This window comes from Triturus cristatus, chromosome 5_1, assembly GCF_964204655.1.
Source record: "Triturus cristatus chromosome 5_1, aTriCri1.1, whole genome shotgun sequence".
In the NCBI taxonomy this organism is placed as follows: Eukaryota; Metazoa; Chordata; class Amphibia; order Caudata; family Salamandridae; genus Triturus; species Triturus cristatus.
The window spans coordinates 303,738,108-303,759,729 of NC_140587.1; the positions used below are offsets into that span (position 1 = coordinate 303,738,108).

General features: G+C 49.9%; 1 protein-coding gene across 2 annotated transcripts in view; it reads right to left on the reverse strand.

The window, feature by feature from the left end:
- The window catches only part of TBC1D31 (TBC1 domain family member 31), an 834,080-nt gene that overhangs the window by 418,833 nt on the left and 393,625 nt on the right, over positions 1-21,622 (reverse strand). For both annotated transcript variants that reach the window (XM_085605032.1, XM_085605033.1), the window contains one exon: positions 5,662-5,808. In XM_085605032.1, coding sequence (XP_085461158.1) covers positions 5,662-5,808 — 147 coding nt within the window. The remainder of the gene's footprint in view (positions 1-5,661; positions 5,809-21,622) is intronic.

Consider the following 21,622-nt stretch of genomic DNA (forward strand, 5'->3'; position numbering starts at 1 on the left):
CAATGATCCTAACAGTATAGTGGGTTTTTTTAATCTCTTTTTATTGCAATGTGCTAAGAGAATAAGTAAACAAATACAGAATGTGTATGGATCTGCAAGTCAAAACTTACATTTCTTTTCGTTTGTTACAGGAGGGAGCAAAGCAAGGATCTACATTGTAAACTGTTGTACATCTCTAAGGCACCCAACCCTCCCCTTACAGGCCTCGGTACACCTGCCAGAACCCCCAAACATTCTCCCATTTGCTGGGGCACCCACTACTCAGATATTTTGAGTGTTCTGCCTGCTGACACCAGTCCAAATATGATTACCAGTCCGAGATCCTTGGGGGGCGGCTATTCCCCAGTTTTTTGCAATGTTACGTTTAGCAATGGCTGCGGCCAATGTTAACCAGAGCCTTGTGTCTAGGCCAGACTTCCTCACCTGGTATCAGGAACCATTTGGGTTCTACTGGGACCTCTGCTGCCGCTACTCTGGCCATTAATCTACCTATTTCGAGCCAATACTGTTTTATCACCAGGCAGTCCCAAAGCAAGTGAAAAACAGATCCCTCCTGTCCGCAGCCTCTCTGGCACAATCCGTTCCCTGCTCGCCCCATTCGATGCAGCACTGTCCAAGGATAGTATACCCGATGCAGGATTTTTAATTGGATCAGTCGGAACCGGGAACTTATCGCGACCTCCCTCGGGCCCTGTATGGCTTCAGTCCATTCTTCGTTTTCTAGATGGTCTAGGTCACCTTCCCATGATGCCTTTTTGCTCCCAGTGAGTCAGGGGAGTTATTTAGTATTTTCTTGTACATTAATGAAATTGCCTTTTCCGTCAGTGGGTCTGTCAACAGCCGGTCCTCTAGTGGGACACTTCCTCTAGGATCACTCCTTCCCAAATAGTTTTTAAGAGCATGTCCTAGTTGGAGGTATTTCAACCACTCCCCTTGTCCCATTTCATACTCCTGTTGTAGGGGGACACATGTGATGTAAGCCTGTCCTCTCCACACATCACCCAAACTATTGAGGCCCACCAATTTCCATTTATCGAAGTTGCTCAACTGTCCCACCCGTCATAGCTGATCGCTGTCCCATAGTGGGGTCATCCTGGTTAGTTTCCCTTCCCACTCAGAGAACTTCGTCGCTGCTCTCCATGCTGTAGGCTGGTTCACTCTGTCGCTAAAAACCTAGTCACTCACACGCACTAATTGAGCCGCCCAGTAGTAAGTTTTGATGTCAGGGACTGTCAACCCACCTTCATATACTCCCTTTTGCAGTTTACGCAGAGCTATTCCTGTGGCACTTCCTCTCCAGAGCAGGAATCTCAGTTCGGCTTCAACTTTTTGAAAGGAGTTGGGGATTTCATACGGTGTATTTTGTAGTGTAGATAGTAGGTGTGGGAGCGACATCATCTTAAATAAGGCTGCACGTCCCATTAACATGAGGGGAAGAGACCGCCAACGATTGTCGTCCCTTATAAATCTGTTCAGATGCCCCTCTGTGTTCTTTTTGGTAGAACTCCTGATGATTTCTTGTTATGTATATCCCCACGTATTTAAAGCCCTGAGTCTCAATTGGCACCATGCATCTAGTTGTTAGTTTGGGTATACCTCCCGCCCGAGGAAACATCAAAGATTTGTCCCAGTTTATGCGGTATCCCGAATAGTCTCTGTATATACTGAAAATCTGTAATACTCAATCAATGGACTGCTTCGGTCTCCTTACATATAACAGAATATCTTCCGCATATAGGGATATGCGTTCCTCCCATTCTCCTCCCACCGGGATACCCCATATCAATAGGTCTTGCCATACCCATGCCGCCAGTGGCTCTAGGGCTAAGGCAAATAGTGGGCAGCCCTTCCTGGTCCCTTTCTGGAGTGAGAATGCCCGGAACACCGTAGCGTTGACTTGTACTCTTGCCAGTGGTCAGCAGTAGAGAAGCCTAACCCAGCTAATGAATTTTGGTCCAAAGCCCATTCGGTCTAGAACGCCAAAAATATCGTTTTACTCCATGCTATCAAAGGCCATTCTGGCATCTAGGGACAGCAGAGCTGCCCGGTCCGTTGTATTTGTGGTTGTAGTGAGTAGAACCCCGAACAACTGGCTTATGTTTAGCCTCATGCTTCTATGCGGCATAAATCCAGATTGTTCCCGATGTATGAGAGAGGTAATTATTTTATACAAACGTAAAGAGAGGGCTTTAGCCAATACTTTGACCTCGTAGTTTAGTAGCAATATTGGTCTGTATGACCCGCAATCTAGGGGGAACTTGCGCTCCTTGGGGATTATGACAATCACAGCCGTTTGTCAGTCATGCGGGAGAACACCCATCCCCCCAGGCTCCCATATACATATTAAAGAGGTGGTCCGCCATTTTGTCGAGCATGCATTTAAATAACTCTACAGGTAGACCATTTGGTCCCTCCGCCTATCCAGATTGGAGTGCACGGGTTGCAGTTTTGATTTCTTCCACTGAGAGGTCGCCCTCCAACAGATCTCTCTCCGCTATGGACAATGTTGGTGTCTTTACATCTTGAAGGAATTCTATGCAGTCCACCTTCGTCTTTCCGGATGTGGAAATGTAGAGCGTCTCGTAGTAAGTGGCGAACACTTTTGCTATTTCTTTACCCATCCCATGTCTACGGACTGCACAGTCAACTACCCCTGGGACCCATTTGCTTTCTGTCTTTTTCTTGTCAAGCCATGCCAGATAAAGCTTACTTGCTGTATCCCCCACTTCATACAGTCTGTGTTGGGTAGCCAGTGACTGTGCTCTGGCACTATCTTCCATTAAATCACGAAGCTCCCTCTGACGTAGCTTCAGCCGGTGCCTCATTATTTACCACTTGGGCCTCCAAAACTGAGATGGTGGTTTCTACAGCCTGGCCCTGAAGCCACTTTTCTTTCTTCAGTGCCCCAATTTGGGCCTGGGCCTGGCCCCTGATCATCATTTTAAATGCTTCCCAAAGCGTCACCCCGAGGCCACGGAACCCTTGTTTTCTTTGAAGAATTGCTCTGCCCCTTTCCTGATAGCGGACTTGAATTGATGGTCTTTGAGGTAACATGGGTAGATTTTGTGGGGTAGTGTGTGATCCCCACGGGGGCCCTCCGGGACAAACTCCACCGGTGAATGATCTGACACCCCTCGTGCGATATGGGCTGCTCTATGGAATTCTCCCAGTCCCTTGGCTTGTGTCAATATGTAGTCTAGCCTGGAGCAACTCCTATGTGCTGCTGGTAGATGTGTGTATTATCCAGCGAGGGGGTGTTGGTGTCTCCAAATGTCACCTAGGCCCATTGTCTGGAGAAAGTCTCTCAATGGAATTAACTTTCGTCCTGCCGCTGCTCCCCCATGGCGCCCTTCTCGGTTGAGAAAATATCATTCATGCCCCCTTCCAACCCCCTTCCCATTATCATTAGGTCCTCTGGAAGCTCTAGGAGTAATGGGCCCAGTAGGTCCAGAGTGGCGGCTTGGAGACCTGGTGTGGCATATACTGAGCAAAAGATAAATGTTTACCCCTCCTATTGGCCATTTATCGCCCGCCACAGATCACCCCAACAGGTCTGTCCATGATTTGTTTCAGGCTCTGCATAATATTCCAACTCCCCTTGATTCAGTGGTGTAGCCTGTGTGTGCTCGCAGTATGTATCCTAGCCTATTCAGCGCCCTGTACCGATTTCCCCGGAGATGTGTCCCCGTATTAAAATTATATCTTTTGATAAATTGTAGTACTACTGTCTGTTTAAACCCAATGTTAAGCCCGTTGAAATTCCAGGACCATATTTTTATTGATTTAAAAGATGCTTCAGGCGTTGCCATAATGTAAGATTATCCTCCCAACTCCCCTTCCGCTCCATCTGTATGCAACTCCTGTAGATGACTCTTTATATCTCAGGTGATATTTGTTCATCTTAAACTCCTCCCTGAGCATGTATCGGTGTGCTAAGAACATGATAATAACACAAGTACTTCCTCAACCTATAATCTCCTCCTCCTCTTCCTGCTACCCTGCTGAAAAGGCTGTACATTCCCCAACTTGTCAACCCATAGCGAGCCTGTTGTCCAATTGCTAACATTTACTAAACACAGTTGGGGGGAGGGGTGTTTCAGCCACTTCCGAATTTCCGAGTTACTTGTGTTGAACCCCAGAGTATACAATTATGTTGTGTAGTTCCCTTTCTTTTACTTTACTGTCCTCATTCCCTTTGGATAGCACTAATCTCTCAAACCTTCATTAAGTACTGCTTACAGTTACAGTTGCATGCTACCTTCCTCCGCGTCGGGCTACCCCTAAACCGGGTCATCAGTGTTCTAAACTTGTACTACTCCCTTCAATGGCCGGCTCTGTTGCATGTGCCTCCTCTGCTTCTTGGTGGATTGGCTGTTCTCCATCCTTTTATTCACTGTCAGGGCCTCCTCGGCCCGGTCTTGTCCCCTTGTCGACGCTTCTGTTGGTAGTACGCCTCCCCTACAGCCTCTCCCAGGCCTCATCCGGGGAAGTAAAGTGCCAGGCCTTCTCCTCTGCCATTATGCTGAGCTTTACTGGGAAGAGCATCATGTTTTTAATTTCCCACTCTCGGAGTTTCCTCTTCACTGCCTCAAAGAACCTTCTCTGTCTTTGCACCAGCCACGTAAAGTCGGGAAAGAACCGGATCTGGGTATTTTCAAAATTAAGGTCTCCTTTTGCTCTGGCAACTTACAGGATGGCACCGCGGTCGCAGTTATTAAAAATATTGGCAATTATGGTCCTCAGCGGGGCCCTAGGTTTGGGCAGAGGCACTGGGGCCCGATTTGCTGTCTCGACCGAGAAAAATCTGGACAGCCTCTTGGGTCGCAGCATATTCACGATGAATTCCTCCAGGAAGAGGTCAACCCTCGGACCCTCCTCCCCTTCAGGGACCCCCACCACTCAGATGTTGTTTCTTCTTGCCCATCCTTCCTGATCTTCGAGTTTGGCTGCCATTGTCTTGGTCTGCTGGGTTAGAGATTGTATTTGTGCCTCCAGGCGTTTAGAAGTGGATTGTAGCTGGGCGACGTGCGTCTCAGCTGTCGCAACCTTATCCCTCAATTTTGAGAAGTCTGTCCTGATCAGGTTGACATCAGTAGTCACTATCTATTTTGGATTCCAGTGTACCCTTCAGGTCCTTTATAGCAGCCATAATGGACCGGAGGGAGGGCTACGCTACCCCCTCCCCGCCATGGTGATCCCTCACTAACCCCATCCCCAGGTGCGAATAAGCAAACCGGCCAAACCACTGATTGAGGCTTTATCCTTTTGTTGTTTACTTTTCTTTCTATATACCCTTCTGGTAATTTGGGAGAAAACGCAGAGTATCCTGGCCGGATCCTCTCTTGTGGCAACAAAGCAGACTGGGGACTTGAAGCTTTGCCAAGAGTTAAATTGGAAAAATAAAAGCTACTCAGTTCAAGTACATCCTTGCCTTTGGGTTCTCTGTTCTTAGGCTAGAGTGCCGGGCCCTGGGGTCGCATCCCAAAAATATTGTTCTTAACTCATTTGAAACACTTAGCCGAAGAACGTGCCCAAATACCTTGCCAAAGCCCCACACACTGCACTTGGAAATCAAACTGCAAATTTTCTAAACAAATTACATTATCCTGAACCATAAGCATGTGATTGGAACAAATCAATAGGTTTGAAAATCTCACTTACCTCTGCAACACTCGCAATAGCTTTCGGCTTTTTATAGGGTATTCCTCTTGAAGGTGCAAGTATGCAGGGTGTGTACCTTTGTCAATTAAACTACTAAAGGCAGTGTTGTTTTCTGGCAGTCGCAGCAATGAGCGCCAAATAAACATCCTGCAATTGAAAATGGATGTTAAACAAACATGTCTCTAAAATGAATTAAAACACTGAAATGAAAAATAATAAACTACCTACTGGTAAATGTAATTCTCCAGCATTAAGCATTAATATCTACCATGGATTAAAATGTTTAAAATATTCCAAATCCATATTTTGTAAAACTTTATTTAGGGATTTGTAATTAAAGTCACAACATATAAACAGAATAAACCATATTGTGTTTCTTCCCCTCCCTGGCCCCCAGTGCCTAGTAGTAAATGATGACCAGCTGTCCCACCAGGCGTCAAACTGGATCTGGAAAGCTTTTTTCTCAGCAGTACCCCTGCACGTCGAAGGTGCCGTCGGTTGACTCAGCGTTCGTCATTGGTGTCATAGTTGCCAAGATGATGTTGCAGTAGCTACATAAACAACGCCCTTGCGCACTAACGTCAGTTCTGTACACAACGGAAGCGCAGAGCCATGCAAGACACTAACCACTGGTGCACAAAACTAGGGCCCTGAAAGGAAGTCCTTAACCCTAGAAGTCAGAATGGGAAAGATGGGTGGGGTAAGTAACTTGTTCATCTGGAAGAAACAGTTAGTTATAGACTCCTTACCTTAGAATAAATACCTCAGCAATACCAACCCCGGAGGTGGATCTGCGAACTAAGTTCACACCAGAAGGACCTGGAGAACAGAACGGCCAAAGAAGCCGTCTCTCCAAACGTGTGCAGCGATGCCCACGTAGCTGCCTGACAGATGACATTTAGGGGGACTCCTCGTCCCAAAACAGCAGTAGCTGCCGCTGCCGTGGTGGAATGGGCACGCAGTCCCACTGGAGGCTCCTTCTTTGCCAGAGAATAGCAGGCTTTGATGCACAGAACGACCCACCTGGAGATGGTCCGTTTTACACGGCCCGACCTTTCTTAGCGCCCACGTAACCAACAAAGAGCTGGTCGACCACCCGGAATTGTTTGGTGTGATCCAGGTACAAGAAAACCGCACATTTTGGATCCAGACTGTGGAGCCTCTATTCTTCTTTTGAAGGATGCGGAGGCGGAAAGAAGGTGGACAAAGTGATGGTTTGGCCAATGTAGAAAGAAGTAACCACCTCGGGAAGAAAGGAAGGTCTAGTTCTGAGGACGACCTTGTCCGAATGGACAGCCAGAAAGGGAGGCTTGGAAGAAAGACCTTGTAGCTCACTCACCCTGTGCGCAGAGGTGATGGCCACCAGAAAGGTAGTTTTCAAAGTAAGAAGCATGAGAGAACAGTTAGGTAGCGGCTCAAAGGGAGCGCACATAAGGTAGGTAAGGACCAAGTCCAAGTCCCACTGAGGCATTACGAAGGCAACAGGAGGAAAGAGATGAGTAATGCTCTTCAGGAAGCGATTTACAACAGGGGACATGAAAAGAAGGCTGATCAGGAAGTCGAAGAAAGGCTGAAATGGCTGAAAGGTAGCCCTTAAGAGTGCCCAGAGCAGAGCCCTTCTGGGCCAAAGAAAGGAGGAACAAGAGAACCTCAGAAGGAGAAGTAGAAAGGGTATCCACAGCCTTTGCTGTGCACCATGTCACAAATCTGTTCCATCTGCAGGCGTATACCGTCTTAGTGGAGAGATGCCTGGCTGCCAAGATAGCATCGCAGACTTCGGGAGGCAGGTCAAAAGACGTCAACTGCCGCTGCTCAATCTCCACGCAAGGAGGTGGAGGCTGGACAGGTTTGGGTGGAGGACCGTCCGCTTCGAGAGAAGATCCTCCCGAAGAGGCAGTCTGATCGGAGGATCGATGGCCATGTTGAGCAGGTCGGGATACCAGACTCTTTGTGCCCAGTCCGGAGCCACAAGAATGAGTTGGGCCCGGTCGCGCTTGATCTTCCTTCTGTACTCTGGGCAGAAGTGGTATAGGTGGAAAGGCGTATAGAAGACCGCAACTCCACTCGCGACGAAAAGCTTTGCCTATCAAGTGCCGCCTTGGAAATTCCAACGCGCAGAACTGCTGACATTGCACGCTCTGTTCGGTCACAAATATATCTAACCAAGACTCTCCCTACTGCTGAAAGAGACCTTGCACCACCTCAGAGTGAAGACGTCATTCGTGATCCATCATGCACCTGTGGCTGAGTTTATTCACCCGGGCGTTCAGAGAACCTGCCAGGTGTTGAACCACCAGGGATATGCCATGATGTTCCAGCCATGTCCAGAGGCGGAGGGCCTCCTGACATAGGGTCCACAACCCCACCCCACCTTCTTTGTTGCAGTACCACATGCAGTGGTGTTGTCCGTGAATACCTGCATCTGATCGCCGCCTCCCCCATGTGGCTGCCCCATCCCAGAAGTGATGTATCGGTCACCACTGTGAATTCTGGTTGAGGAAGGGAGAGGGATCTGACGCCGACCCAATCCTGGTTTGTTAGCCATCCCTGCAATTGGTGTACGGTGCCCTTCGAGATCTGGACACAATCAGACAGGTTCCCCTGATCTTGTGCCCACTGGAACTTCAGGTCCCACTGCAGAGCCCACATTTGCCATCTGGCATGGTCCACCAGCAAGATGCAGGAGGCCATCAGGCCCAGTAGCTAGGGGGTCATCCTGACCAAAACCCGGGATAGAGACTGAAAGACTGGAATCATAGCCCGAATATGCTGGACTCGCTGTTCGGGAGGATAGACCCGAAACTGCGTCGTGTCCAGAACCGCTCCAATGAAGAGGAGCTTCTGAGACGGAATCAGGTGTAACTTCGGCACGTTGATGGAAAACTCCAACGAATGCAGGAGGTCGGCCGTAGTCTGGAGGTGGGAGACGACAGCCTGGGGCGAGCCCTCCTTCAACAGCCAGTCGCCGAGATAGGGGAAGACTGGAACCCTGATCTGCGCAGATGAGCTGCGACCACCACCATCACTTTCGTGAACACCCGAGGGGCGCTGGTAAGGCCGAAGGGGAGCACAGTAAACTGAAAGTGCTTGTGGCCTACCGTGAACCGTAGGTAACGCCGGTGGGCCGGCAGGACGGGGATGTGAAAATAAGCATCCTGAAAGTCCAACGCTACGATCCAGTCTCCAGTCTCCAGGCTCGAGGGCTACAAGACCTGAGCTAGTGTCAACATTTTGAACTTCTCCTTCCGGAGGAAGCTGTTGACGTTCCTGAGATCCAAGATAAGACGCAGACCTTTGTCCTTCTTGGGCACCAGAAAGTAGTGGAAATAGCAACCACGACCTACTTCTGGGACAGGAACTCGCTCAATGGCCCCCTTGGCCAAGAGTGCCGAACCTTCCTGTTGCAGAAGGGCCAGATGATCCTCCGGCATGGGATGGTACTGAGGTGGCATGGCGGGAGGGGTAATCTCGAAGGGGAGGGAGTAGCCCCTTAGGACTATTTGCACAACCCACCTGTCCGACGTGATGGTGTGCCAGTGGGGGAGGTGATGGAGAATCCTGCCACCCACTGGCGTTTGGTGGCCCTGAAATGTTGGAAATAGGAAGGTTTGGAGGCTGCTGCAGAGGCGGCTGTGATGGACTGGCCCACCCGCTGGCCCCCAGAACCACGCCGGTGGTTCCCACGTCCCCAGCCGCGCAGGGGCTGAACAGCTTGCGCCGGCCTGTGGCTCTGGGCGGGACGTGGCGGGGCACCCTGAAAGGGGGGATAAGCAGGCTGCACAGGGCGGGTGGTGGAGAGCCTCAAAGACCTGGCCATAGCCCGACAGTCCTTAAAGCGCTCCAGCGCGTTGCCAGCCTGTCGCCGAATAGGCGATGGGCATCAAAGGGCATGTCCATAAGAGTGGATTGGACATCCCCTGAAAAACCAGTCGACCTCAACCAGGCGTAGCGTCGAAGGACTACGGACGTGGAAATCGTTCTGCCCAGTGAGTCGGCGGTATCCAGCCCACAGCGTATGGTAAACTTCGTTGCGTCTCTCCCTTCAGCAACTGCCTGAGAGAGCACGGCCCGGGCCTCCTCCATGCACTGAGGCAGCACTTGTGCAACCGTGTCCCACACGGAGTGGGTGTAACGGCTCAAAAGGCATTCAGTGTTTACTGACCGCAGTCCAAAGCTGGAGGAAGAAAACATATTTTTCCCAAGATGGTCCAGCTTTTTGGATTCCCTATCAGAAAGGTGCATTAGGGAATGCACCCTTGGAGTTGGAGGTTTGGACCACCAAGCTCTCAGGGGTGGGGTGTTGAGAGAGAAAAGTGGGGTCGCCCGGGGCTGGGCAGTGGCGTTGGGCAATCATCCTATCCACAGGAGCCCATGTGTTGGGCCTGGACCAGGTGCCCAAAAGGATATGTGTAAGGGCTTCATTAAATGGCAGCAGGAGCTCTGAAGAGCTTGCTGCCTGTTAAAGCACCTCTGTCAGAAGGTTAGTCCGGACTGCCACCGTAGGTAGCTCAAGGTGGAGAGCCACTGCCGCCCCACGCAACATGACTGTGTACGATGCTCCCTCCTCCGTAGCCACAGTAGGAGGAGACAACATGCCAAGGTCTGGTGAGGTATCCAGACCACTGGCTTCCCCCTGGTTCTCTCTCCAGTCCGGTTCATAACCTAACTGGTTGGTTAAAGGGTCTACAGACCCCTCCCAGCCCTCCTCACTCTCCTCTGGTTGCCAATTGGGTCTCAAAGAGCCAGAGTAAAACAGGGGCACAAAAGTACCCGTCGGCGCCGGATCCGGCTCCGTGTCTACCTCAAGGAGGAGGCCGGGGTCAGTGTTGGCTGGGGACACATCCGATGTCTGTTGCGGACGTGGTGCCGGTGGAATCAGCGCCGGGGGAGGTGTCACAAGATCGACCGGTGCTGATCCGGATCCAGGCCTGGATCCAAGGGGGCCCTGCGGTGTCAAGGCCGGAGCCTCTGGCGTCAAAGGCCCAGGGCCCCCAGCCGAGTCCACGGGGCCCGAAGAAGCGCCGGCGGAGTCAGGCTGCCCAAAGATGGCATGCATCGCTTCGTAAAATTGACGAAGCTAGCCAGGAATCGCTACGGGTCCCGGGAAGAGAGGGAAGCTATACAGTCAACTGTTGGTTGCTGCTCTTTATTTTGGTGTAAACAAGCTTGCAAGCTGCCCATGGCGGCCCCTTAGATCTTCCCTAAACTGTAACATAGCAAGACATTGTGAGTGGTTGTTACTACCCCTGATTCCCTCCCTTTGGAGAATTTCAAATGGTTTACTATCCTTCTGTTGCTTGTGCTACTGCGCCTAAGGGACTTGGTCAGCGCAGGGCCTTCTAATTAATAAATGTACTGTCAACTTCGGCATTCAGTTAGAGGTATCTGCTTGGAACTCCCTCAGCGACAGATGCCACATGACATATTTAATTGCCCCTGAACTTTCAGATGTGTGCAATAACTGTTGCTGCGATCTCCGAGCCTTGGTGCTGCTCATGCTGCCATATCCATCAGTTTAGTTGGATATTGGCAAGTGCACTCAGGTGGTGGCCGTTGTTGCCTTGGACCGGACTGTTGGGGTGCGGTGAAATGGGTCGCCAACGCAGAATTGCGCAGGTTGCACCTTCGGTGCCCCCTGCTGATCATGACCAGCTGCTGAGTGGTGCGAATTCCTCAGATGGAGCTGCTCCTCTGCTCTCTATTAGCGACAAACTGGACTATGTTCTTGCAGCGGTGAAGAGGATTGGTACCACTCTGGACAGGAGCGGCCCATTCAGGTAAGAGCAGTGGAGCCGGGTTGGGGGGAGGGGGGAATTCGACAGACGACCATGAGGGAAAAATGTAATAATTATTTTAATTATTTTTCCCTCGTCACTGTCAAAATGTTCCCCCCCCCCCCCCAACCCGGCTCCACCAGCCAACAGCTCTTACCTTCACAGGCCAAGGCTTACTCTGGAGACCATGCGGGCATCACTTGAAAGCAAAATAGATGCGGTGACAATGGATCTGATGCTGTTTTATGTTGATCACTGCAAACTTGAGGACAAGGTTCATAATGCTGAGCTGACCATCACAGAGCTTCAGTCGAGGACTCATGAAATTGACTCTTTGATAAGCCTGATTGCAGAATGAGTGGAGGTTCTGGAATGCAGTGTAGAAGATGCGGAGAGCCGCTCACTCCACAATAATGTACAAGTGATGCATTTACCAGAGGAATCAGATGCCGTTTCATTTGTGGAGCAACGGTTGCGGCAGCTGCTACCTCAGGATACTTTTTCATCGCTTTTCTTGGTGGTGCACGCCCATCTTGTTTTGCCACACCGTACGCAGCCAGGCTCCAACTCCAGACCATTTTTGTTTCACTCACTACTCTACAGAGACAGGGATGCTATCTTGCGTGAGGCACGAAAGCTACGAGAGCTCACAGTGGACAACGCAAAGATAATGTTTTTCCCGTACTACACTGTACTGGTGAAGAAACAACACAGCTCCTTTCTCGCAGTCTAGCGGCGGTTCTGTGACCTTGACATTCAATATGCTCTCCTCTTTCCGGCATGCCTAAGGGTGGTAGCTGGGAGAAAGACAAACTCTTTCAGCTCCCCTAAAGAATTATGGGACTGGTTGGAGGCAGCAGAGCACTTCACAACTGATCGGGCTGTGCAGGCTGGCGTAGCGACTCATGGCGGGACAGCTTTGTAGTGGCATGGCAGACGTCCTCGATCACGACATTCTTTTCAATTGAAGAATGCACACCTGACTTGGAACAAGTTATACGACAGAGGTGTCAGGCTTTGCTGAATGCTGCGGCGATAAGTGAACATGGCGAGGGCTCAAAACCAGACAAGGATTCTGACAAGTCAATCATTTAGAATGGTTCCTCGACTACGTGGCCCTCTAGAGCTGACTTATCAGCCCTACCTGAAGTCACACCACAAACATCTGAGGACATTATCTAATGCCTAGAATGCCTGACAGCTGCTGTCCAACATTTCCACTATATCTACGGGGCATGTATGGATACATTCTCCCCGAATAACGTACAATTCATTTGTCTTTTTTTTTTTTTTGCAGGGGTAAGGGAATCAACGTTAAGGGCCGCCCCTTAGTCTGATTTTAGGTCATATTCCTTACACCTATGCTTGCCTCACTGACCAGATAGTTGAGGTTCTGATACATGTATGGGTTCCTGTGAGTTCCTCCTCAATTGTGCGGGGTTACTCCCCATTGGCTGCCTAGCTTTCCCCCATCAGTTCTACAACAGGTTCACTCTTGCCGATTTTGGCTATTCAGTTGTTTGGGTGGAAACATGTTGTACCTCTGCTCTACTGGTATTTACGTTTTTCTGTTACTGGTTTATATATTTTCAGTTACTACCCACGGCTCCAACTGGTCCAGCTCTCCGCCAAAAGCTACTCGTATGCACAGTATACACCACTACACCCTCGATGACAATCGTGCAGCACCTGAAGCACGTGCAAAACATCCCAGCATTCATGACCCATTTTAACATACTTACATAGAAGGTGAGAGGCATGCATTCACCTTTGCGCTGCTACTCAGTCTACTCCTACCTGAAGAACCGTGCAACGCATATTGCAAACGGCAAAGCCGCTGGCAGGGGCAGGTGTTTCCCACCAAATATTCCACTTATGGCCGGGGGGTGCCGCTATGGGTCAGACCTGGGACCTTATTTTTTGCAAAGGACATGATAATAGACCCAGAGGACCAATACGTCATAGTGAGGGGCCAACTCAACTGTTGCTCTGTGCTATTGTGTTCTACTTATTCCCCGAACTCTGATCAGATCACCTTTTTCCTTGCGCTTTCAAACACTCTCTCTCTCAATGGGCCATTATGCCTTGGCTTATCGGGGGTATTATAACAGTGTTCTGGACACCAACCTTGATCACTCCTTCCCCCACTACCCAGCACAACTGCAACCTCCAATCCTTCCTGGCACTTACAGCCTACACTGCTGGAAGAATGCTAATTCAGAGCCTTCCGTGGGTACATGATTACAGAATACTTCAACAATGTTAAAACGGCCTACACTAATTTGATGGAATGGGATGCCTTCAAAGTGACGCTGCGGGTACACCGTCTTGGCACACAGGGAAACATGAGGCAACTGATTAACAAGAACAGGATCAGCCTAAAGGCCCATACTGGCTCTACGCTCTGATGCAGATTCCAGCCTCTATCCACGATGAGCTAATATGACACTATTCGTAGGTGTATCAGTCAGTTACAGACGCAAGCCTGGATGCCTGCAAATCCTTCTTTGCCAACCAGATACTGTCCGCATTACCATAGACCAGCAAACAGAACCGAGTTGATGTGAACACTTGTTCTGCTGGGCGGTAAGATTAAATCCCCCTTCTGTTACGATGCGTTTACAGATGCGTATGTCTCACGTGTTCCATCTACCCCTAGGCACATTGTGTTATCGGCACCCTGCCGGTTTTATTATCTCGCCCCAGCCACAAACTAGCACATTATCGTTCCTAGGCCTCTTCAAACCCCCTGATTAATTGCCAGCAACGCTCATTGCTGCTGGCCCCCTTCAAGATTTTAACGTGCCCTGGCGCCTCGCTCCTTTGTAGTTATTCTAATGGAAATAGCTAGCACACTGTACGTCCGTTCCTTTATGGGTTCACCTAAGAACCCTTCCTCATAGACTCATTGGCGGTTAGCTATGGTTAATCTCCTATGTTTATTCACATCCTACTGGTTCATGATAGGAAGGCATTTTATTCATTTCATTTAATATAAGTTAGCTTCTCGGGCTTTCATGACATCACTGCTCTAACCTCTAAATTGGCACTTACCTGCTTCTCTTGTGTATACAGTCGTGGGCACATTTTCGAGCCATTGTACCTTTTTTGATTTGCTATGCAGTGCTGGACGACCACTAATCTAGACGCCAACCTCACTACCCTCCATCTATTGGACAGAATTCTAGTCCGGACTCATGATACTTTGTACAGTAAGTATCTCCCTATTACCCTCACAACATTGTTTTATCTGACCTCTGTTCCTCATACTCGCCTCTGTTCCCACAGCCTCATCCCATTCGTAGACGTTTACTTCCTCCAAGCTGCCCTCAGCCGGTAATTGACCTCCCGGTGGATTCAGCCAGTCTTAGCCTTCCGCTCTCTACTGAGATTGACCCTGACTCAATCATCCCTTCTTTGTGCCCTCATAGTGGGCCTTATAAAGGTGTTTCTGCCTAAAACGCACTTCCAGGCATCTATGGCCAAGCTAGCCTTTTCACCTGTTTCTGCTTCATCTTTTTTATTTTCTTTCATTTCCTCTCTTCCTTTCTAGCACTTCTAATTCAATGTAACCTGGTCCTGATGATGACCTGGACTTGTACCAGGTCGAAACGTCGTCGACTTCCTAGCGCAATTTACTAGGCACACCTGTGTCTTGGTACTTCATTCATGTAAATTGTTGCCTAGTGATTGTTAACTGTGACTGGACCATTACTAATGTCTTGTATATAACGTTTCACTGTCCCCCTTGCACCGTTCCTAGTTGGTTTTCACTTGTCACTCTGCGCCATTCACTATCTTCACAAGTACAAATTTGCACAAGTGGTACAGGTTACATGTAATAAAATGTAACCCAATGCTTTTTTTGTTCCTTTTTTTTCTAAAGCTGTACATAAAAAACGCTCTCAGCATTTTCGCTAATCGATTCATGACTCCGTGCTTGTTTATCCCTTTACTCCTCTACAAATATTGTGTACACATTTACACTTGCCTTGTTGTATATGCTTGCTACCCAGGTCTCAACTGGGTTTATGGGTTACCTCCTGTTTGGTGTATTGTTATTCATAATGAGGGCAAACTGTCTAGCGAAGAGTGGGTATCTGAATCAGACAATACAATTGGATCTTCTTTCATTTCTGAGACATCAGGATCGGCATCTTTGTGCCTGCAAATGCCATCGGTCATGGTGCCAAATGTGAGACTATGGAATGCGATGGTCGTGGGTTAAGCGGAGCAGAAGTTGGAGACATGGTCAGCATCAAAGCGAATTTGAGGGGCACAGAAAACCTCAAGGGCTGCTCTGCTGATGGTAAACAGATTGGAGGCCCCCTCAGATTTGTAGGACCTGAAGGAGCTCAAGAGGAATACGTTGAAGCCCCAAAAATGTGGTGCTGGAGCTGTTGTGGAGTTGTAGCACGTTCAGGGTGGGACTGGAGCAGGGCTGGTGTTGAATTAGGATCATGGTGGGAGACTTCCTGGCCTAGAGGTGCCTGGGACATTGTGCGACTCCGAGTGGTGGCAGTCGCAGGCTGAAGGAGACCTGTTTTGATTTTTATTTATGTTTCTAGTAGGACTTACTTGACTTACATGAGCCCTGTCCCTTCGATGATCACTTGTCTTGGGAACAGCCTCAGGAATGCGACCGTGCCCTCGACTTTTTGACCAGGGCAATCATGGTTTCAACTTCAACTGTTATCGCTTTATCGACCTCAGGAGTTCAGCAATTGCACGTTTGGCCTCACGGTGGCGAAGAACAGGTTACTTACCTTCGGTAACGCTTTTTCTGGTGGACACAGTATCTGCCTGTGGATTCCTCACCTTGTGAATATCCCCTGCGCCAGCAACATTCGGAAACTTTTGCAGCTCTCCACGCCGACGAGGACGACGTCCTAGAAGCACGCCTCCGCACGCGGCTCCGCTGACGTCACAGGATCCATAAGAGGACCTCGTCGTCGTGATGATGTCAGTTCCGCCCTTTTTTCCGTGCTTTCGAGGCACACGGACCGACTGACAACAATATATATACAGTATACACAGTACATAATATAAACCAACACACACTGTGAAGAGCATAGCAGGAAGGCAAAAGAAATAACACAATTCCTTTGACAGTAATAAATACATTTCGAAACATCATCACTATTGTAGGTATACAAGGGTGGACAACGGGCAGATACTGTATCCACCAGTAAAAGCGTTACCGAAGGTAAGTAACTTGTTCTTCTAATGGATACATCTGCCAGTGGATTCCTCACCTTGTGAAAAGATTCCCACAGCAGTCCCACTCCCGGAGGAGGGTGTCCACCCTTCTATACCAGAAAGTCCTGAAGGACGGAACGAGCAAAGTGTCCGTCCCTCCTCATCTCGGAATCCAAGCAGTAATGATTCGCGAAAGTGTGGAGGGAGGCCCAAGTTGCCGCTCTTGAAATGTCCTCCACAGGAACACCTCTAGATAAGGTAGATGTAGACGACTTTGCCCTGGTAGGATGAGCCCTTATACCCGCTGGAGGTTCCTTACAGGCCAAAGAGTAACATATCTTGATGCACAAGATAATTCATCTGGAAAGGGTGCGCTTGTGCACCACTCTGCCTTTCCTGCAGCCAACAAAACCCACAAAGAGATGGTCATCCACTCGAAAGTCTTTAGTCCTATCGAGGTAAAAGCTCACCGCCCTCTTAAGGTCCAAGCGGTGAAGCCGCTCCTCCTCCTTGGAAGGGTGAAGGGTAGGATAGAAGGTAGGAAGGGTAATGGACTGCCCCAGATGGAAAGGAGTTACAACTTTAGGCAGAAAAGCAGCCCTGGTCCTGAGTACCATTCTTTCAGCATGAATGGTCAAGAACGGGGGTTTCGAACTCAGAGCTTGAAGCTCACTTACCCTCCTTGCCGAGGTAATGGCAATGAGAAAAACTGTTTTGAAAGACAACAGCCTTAAGGGACACTTGTCGAAGGGCTCGAAGGGAGAACCCATCAAGTAAGTTAAGACAAGATTTAAGTCCCATTGAGGCACAATATATGGAGTAGGCGGAAATGTGTTGGTCAGGCCCTTAATGAACCGCAATACAATAGGTGATTTAAACAAGGACGGCTGATCCGGCAAGCAAAGGAATGCCGACAAAGCCGATAAATAACCCTTCACAGTAGCTACAGCAAAACCTTGCTGAGCTAGAGAGAGCAAACTGAAGGATGTTGGATAAACGAGCCCTCAAAGGTTCAAAAGACCTCTCTCTGCACCAAAGAACAAATTTAGACCACCTATAGGAATAGATAGATTTGGTGGAATGACGTCTGGCAGACAAAATTACATCCACCACGTCAGGCGGGAGAGAAAAAGAATTCAGGTTGCCCAGTTCAATCTCCAGGCATGAAGGTGTAAGCTCTGGAGGTGGAGGTGTAGAACCTGCCCCTCCGACTGTGAGAGGAGGTCTGCCCTGAGAGGGAGACGGAGCGGGGGGCACGAGGAGAGGTGGAGAAGATCTGTATACCACACCCTTCTTGGCCAATCCGGGGCGATCAATATGACTTGGGCCCGGTCTTGGCGAATCTTCCTCAGACCCCGAGGAATCAAGGGTATGGGAGGAAACGCGTAAAGGAGATGTGAGTCCCATCTCAACTGAAACGCGTCACCCCAACGCTCCCTGCATCGGATACGCGACCCCACTCCTCCCTGCTTGTTGACATACCACATCGCGGTAGAGTTGTCCGTCAGGACTTGAACCGACTAACCGCGAAGGGAAGGAAGGAAGGCCTTGAGTGCCAAACGTATCGCCCGCAACTCCAAAAGGTTGATGTGAAGCAACCTTTCCTCTGGAGACCAAAGACCCTTGATCTCCAGATCCCCCAGATGCGCACCCCACCCTAAAGTGGATGCATCCGTTATTACTGTGTCCACCGATGGAGGTAGATGGAAGGGCTTTCCTTGAGACAGATTGCCCTCCACGCTCCACCAAGACAGATCCGCTGCAGTTTCTATGGAGATCCTGACTGACTCCCTGAGATCTCCGTTGTGCTGATACCACTGCCTGCGGAGGCACCACTGGAGCGCCCTCATGTGCCAGCGAGCATGGTTGACCAACAGAATGCAGGAAGCAAACAGACCGAGCAGACGAAGGACCTTCAGGACTGGAACGACCGCTCCATTGTAAAACAAGGGAATCATTTCCTGTATGTCGAGAATCCTTTGCGGAGGTGGGAATGCTCGACACACAGTAGTGTCCAGTACCGCCCCTATGAACAGGTTGCGCTGAGAGGGCACCAGGTGAGATTTGGGCACGTTTATGGAGAAACCCAATTTGTACAACAGCTGGGTTGTAACTTGCAGATGATGAAGCACCTTCTCCGGCGACTTCGCTTTGATTAGCCAGTCGTCCAGATAGGGAAAAACTGGAATCCCCGATCCTCTGAGATGGGCTGCCACCACTGCCATCACCTTGGTGAAGACTCGAGGTGCAGTAGTAAGAGCAAATGGAAGGACCGCAAACTGATAATGTTGCGACCCTACCGTAAAACGGAGATACTTCCTGTGCGACTTCAGGATAGGGATGTGAAAATACGCATTGTGCAAGTCGATCGACACCATCCAGTCCTTCTGTTGCAGCGCTTGAAGAACCTGCGCAAGGGTGAGCATCTTGAACTTCTCCTGCTTCAGAAAAAGGTTCAAGATCCTGAGGTCCAGGATTGGACGTAGCCTGCCATCCTTCTTCGGAATCAGGAAATACCGGGAGTAGCATCCCTGACCCCTCTCCCGCTCTGGAACCACCTCTATCGCACTTTTTTTAGTAATGCAGGAGAAGAAGGTGGTCCTCCAAGCAAGCACCTTGCCAAGGAGGGTAATTCGGAGAGAATTCCCGAAAGGGGAGAGCGTACCCATTTTCTACAAGATCTAGAACCCAAAGGTCTGTAGTGACCGATTCCCAATCTTGTAGAAAATGGGTAAACCGACCCCCCACAGGACCAACATGATCCAGAATGGTGGATCTAGGGCTGCTTTGCAGTGGTGGGAGGGAGGGAGGAAGATGAGGAGAGCTGTCGACCTTGAGCACGACCCCCTTGAACCATTCCAAGGCCACATCCGCCTTTTTCCCAAACAGCCCAGAACTATCAAAAGGCAGGTCCAGAAGCGTTGCCTGCACATCAGGGGAGAACTCCGAAGATTTCAGCCAAGCACTCCTCCTTGTGGCGACCGAGGAGCCCATAATCCAGGCAACAGAGTCCGCAGTGTCCAGGCCACTCTGGATAACCTGATGCGCAGCCGCCTGAGTGTCTGACAAGACTTCATTAAAGTTCTGCCTGTCCTCCTCAGATAACTTAGGAGCCAGCTGTTTAGCAGAATCCATGAGAGCGTGGATATAACGGCCCAAGAGACATGTGGCATTTGTTGACTTTAAGGCCATACTCGTCGAGGAGAAAACTTTTTTGGTCGATATGGTCGAGCTTTTTAGAGTCCCTGTCACTAGGAACCTGTGAAAAGGCCCCGGAAGACCTCTTTGAGCAGGCAGCCTGAACCACCAGACTTTCCGGAGAAGGATGGGAAGTAAGAAAGTCTGGATCTCCTGGAGCCGCCATGTACCTCCTAGCTACAGTCTTAGAAACTGCAGGAGCTGAAAAGGGCTTACGCCATAACTCCATGACTGGTTCAGCGATGGCCTCATTAAATGGAAGTAAAGACTCAGTCACGGTGGAGGGAGAATGCAGAACCTCAGTAAGGATGTTAGGTTTAAATTCAGCAGTTGGTAGCTGTAAATCCAAAAGCTCAGCTGCTTTCCTAATGACCGTGTGATAAGGAGCCACATCTTTAGAGGGAGTATCAGTTGGAGGAGAAATCTCCCATTCTGGTGGCCACTCGCCTCCTTCAATTCCTCAAACAAGTCATCTGACTCCATAAGCTCACCCTCTTCCATCTCTTCCACCTGGTACCTTTACTCCTCCAAAACTCTTTGTTCTTCTCGCTTGGACCCAATACTCAGGACCGGCATCGGCGGCGCCGCAACCGGCTCAGACGGAGCCGGCGTCAAACACGGATCCAGAGGAGCAGCCGGAGTCGAACGAGGTCGAGCTGGAGCCGGAGAAGATGGGAGCGGCGTCGACATCCTCGATGCCGGGAAATGCCAAGATGGCATCGCTGGGAAAAATGGCATAAATGGAGCCTGAGCATAGGCTTGAGGAACCCCCAGATTAAAGGCCATGGGACCCATGGGACCCGAAGGTGCTCCAGAGGGGTACATCGCTCTCGTAAAGACACCATACATAGCATTTAAATAATGCAATGGGTCTTTTCCAGGGCCTGGAAAGTGGGGTAAGGCTCAGATTGAGGCACTACCAGACTCGGGCCAATTGGCGCCGACAGTGGAGCCAGCGGAGTCGAAGACTCATCAGGAGCCGGAGCCTCTTCAACTGGAGCCGGAAAATGCGTCGGCGTCGGTGATGGAGCCGGAGCGTGCTCCGGTGAAGCCGCAGGCGAGGTCAGGCAAACAGGAGAAGCAGGATTTGACACATGAGAGGGAGAAACATAGTGCTTACGACGTCGAGGAGTAGGCGAAGTCGATCTCGGAGCAGTCTCCTTATCCGAACGGCGGCGAGATCCATGCCTTCTTCTTTTTATGCTTCTTGGACGTAGAAGCATGACCCGATGTCGACTTCGACCCCGACCTCGACCTTGACCTCGATCGTCTTCGACCTCTCTTCTCTTTTTTCATCCTCGCTATAAATAACTTGGCTTCTCTTTCTTTTAAGGACTTTGGAATCATCTTGCTGCAGCAAGAGCATCCCTCGACGTCGTGATCCGACGACAGGCACCAGACACAGTCCTCGTGTGGATACGTGATGGACATGTGCTTACCACACTCTCTACCCGGCTTGAATCCAGACTTCTTCGTCGACATCTTGGAACAAGAAGCAAGAAGAAAGTAGAAACACCAGCAGAAACACAAAGTAACTAGCCAAAGCTACGGAGAGTCCCAGAAAAACGTTAGCGTCGACGGCGTGGAAAAAAGGGATCTGACGTCATCACGCCGACGAGGTCCTCTTATGGATCCAGTGACGTCAGCGGAGCCGCGTGTGGAGCCGTGCTTCTGTGACGTCGTCCTCGTCGGCGTGGAGAGCTACAAAAGTTTCTGAATGTTGCTGGCGCAGGGGATATTCACAAGGTGAGGAATCCACTGGCAGATGTATTCATCAGAATGGAATATTC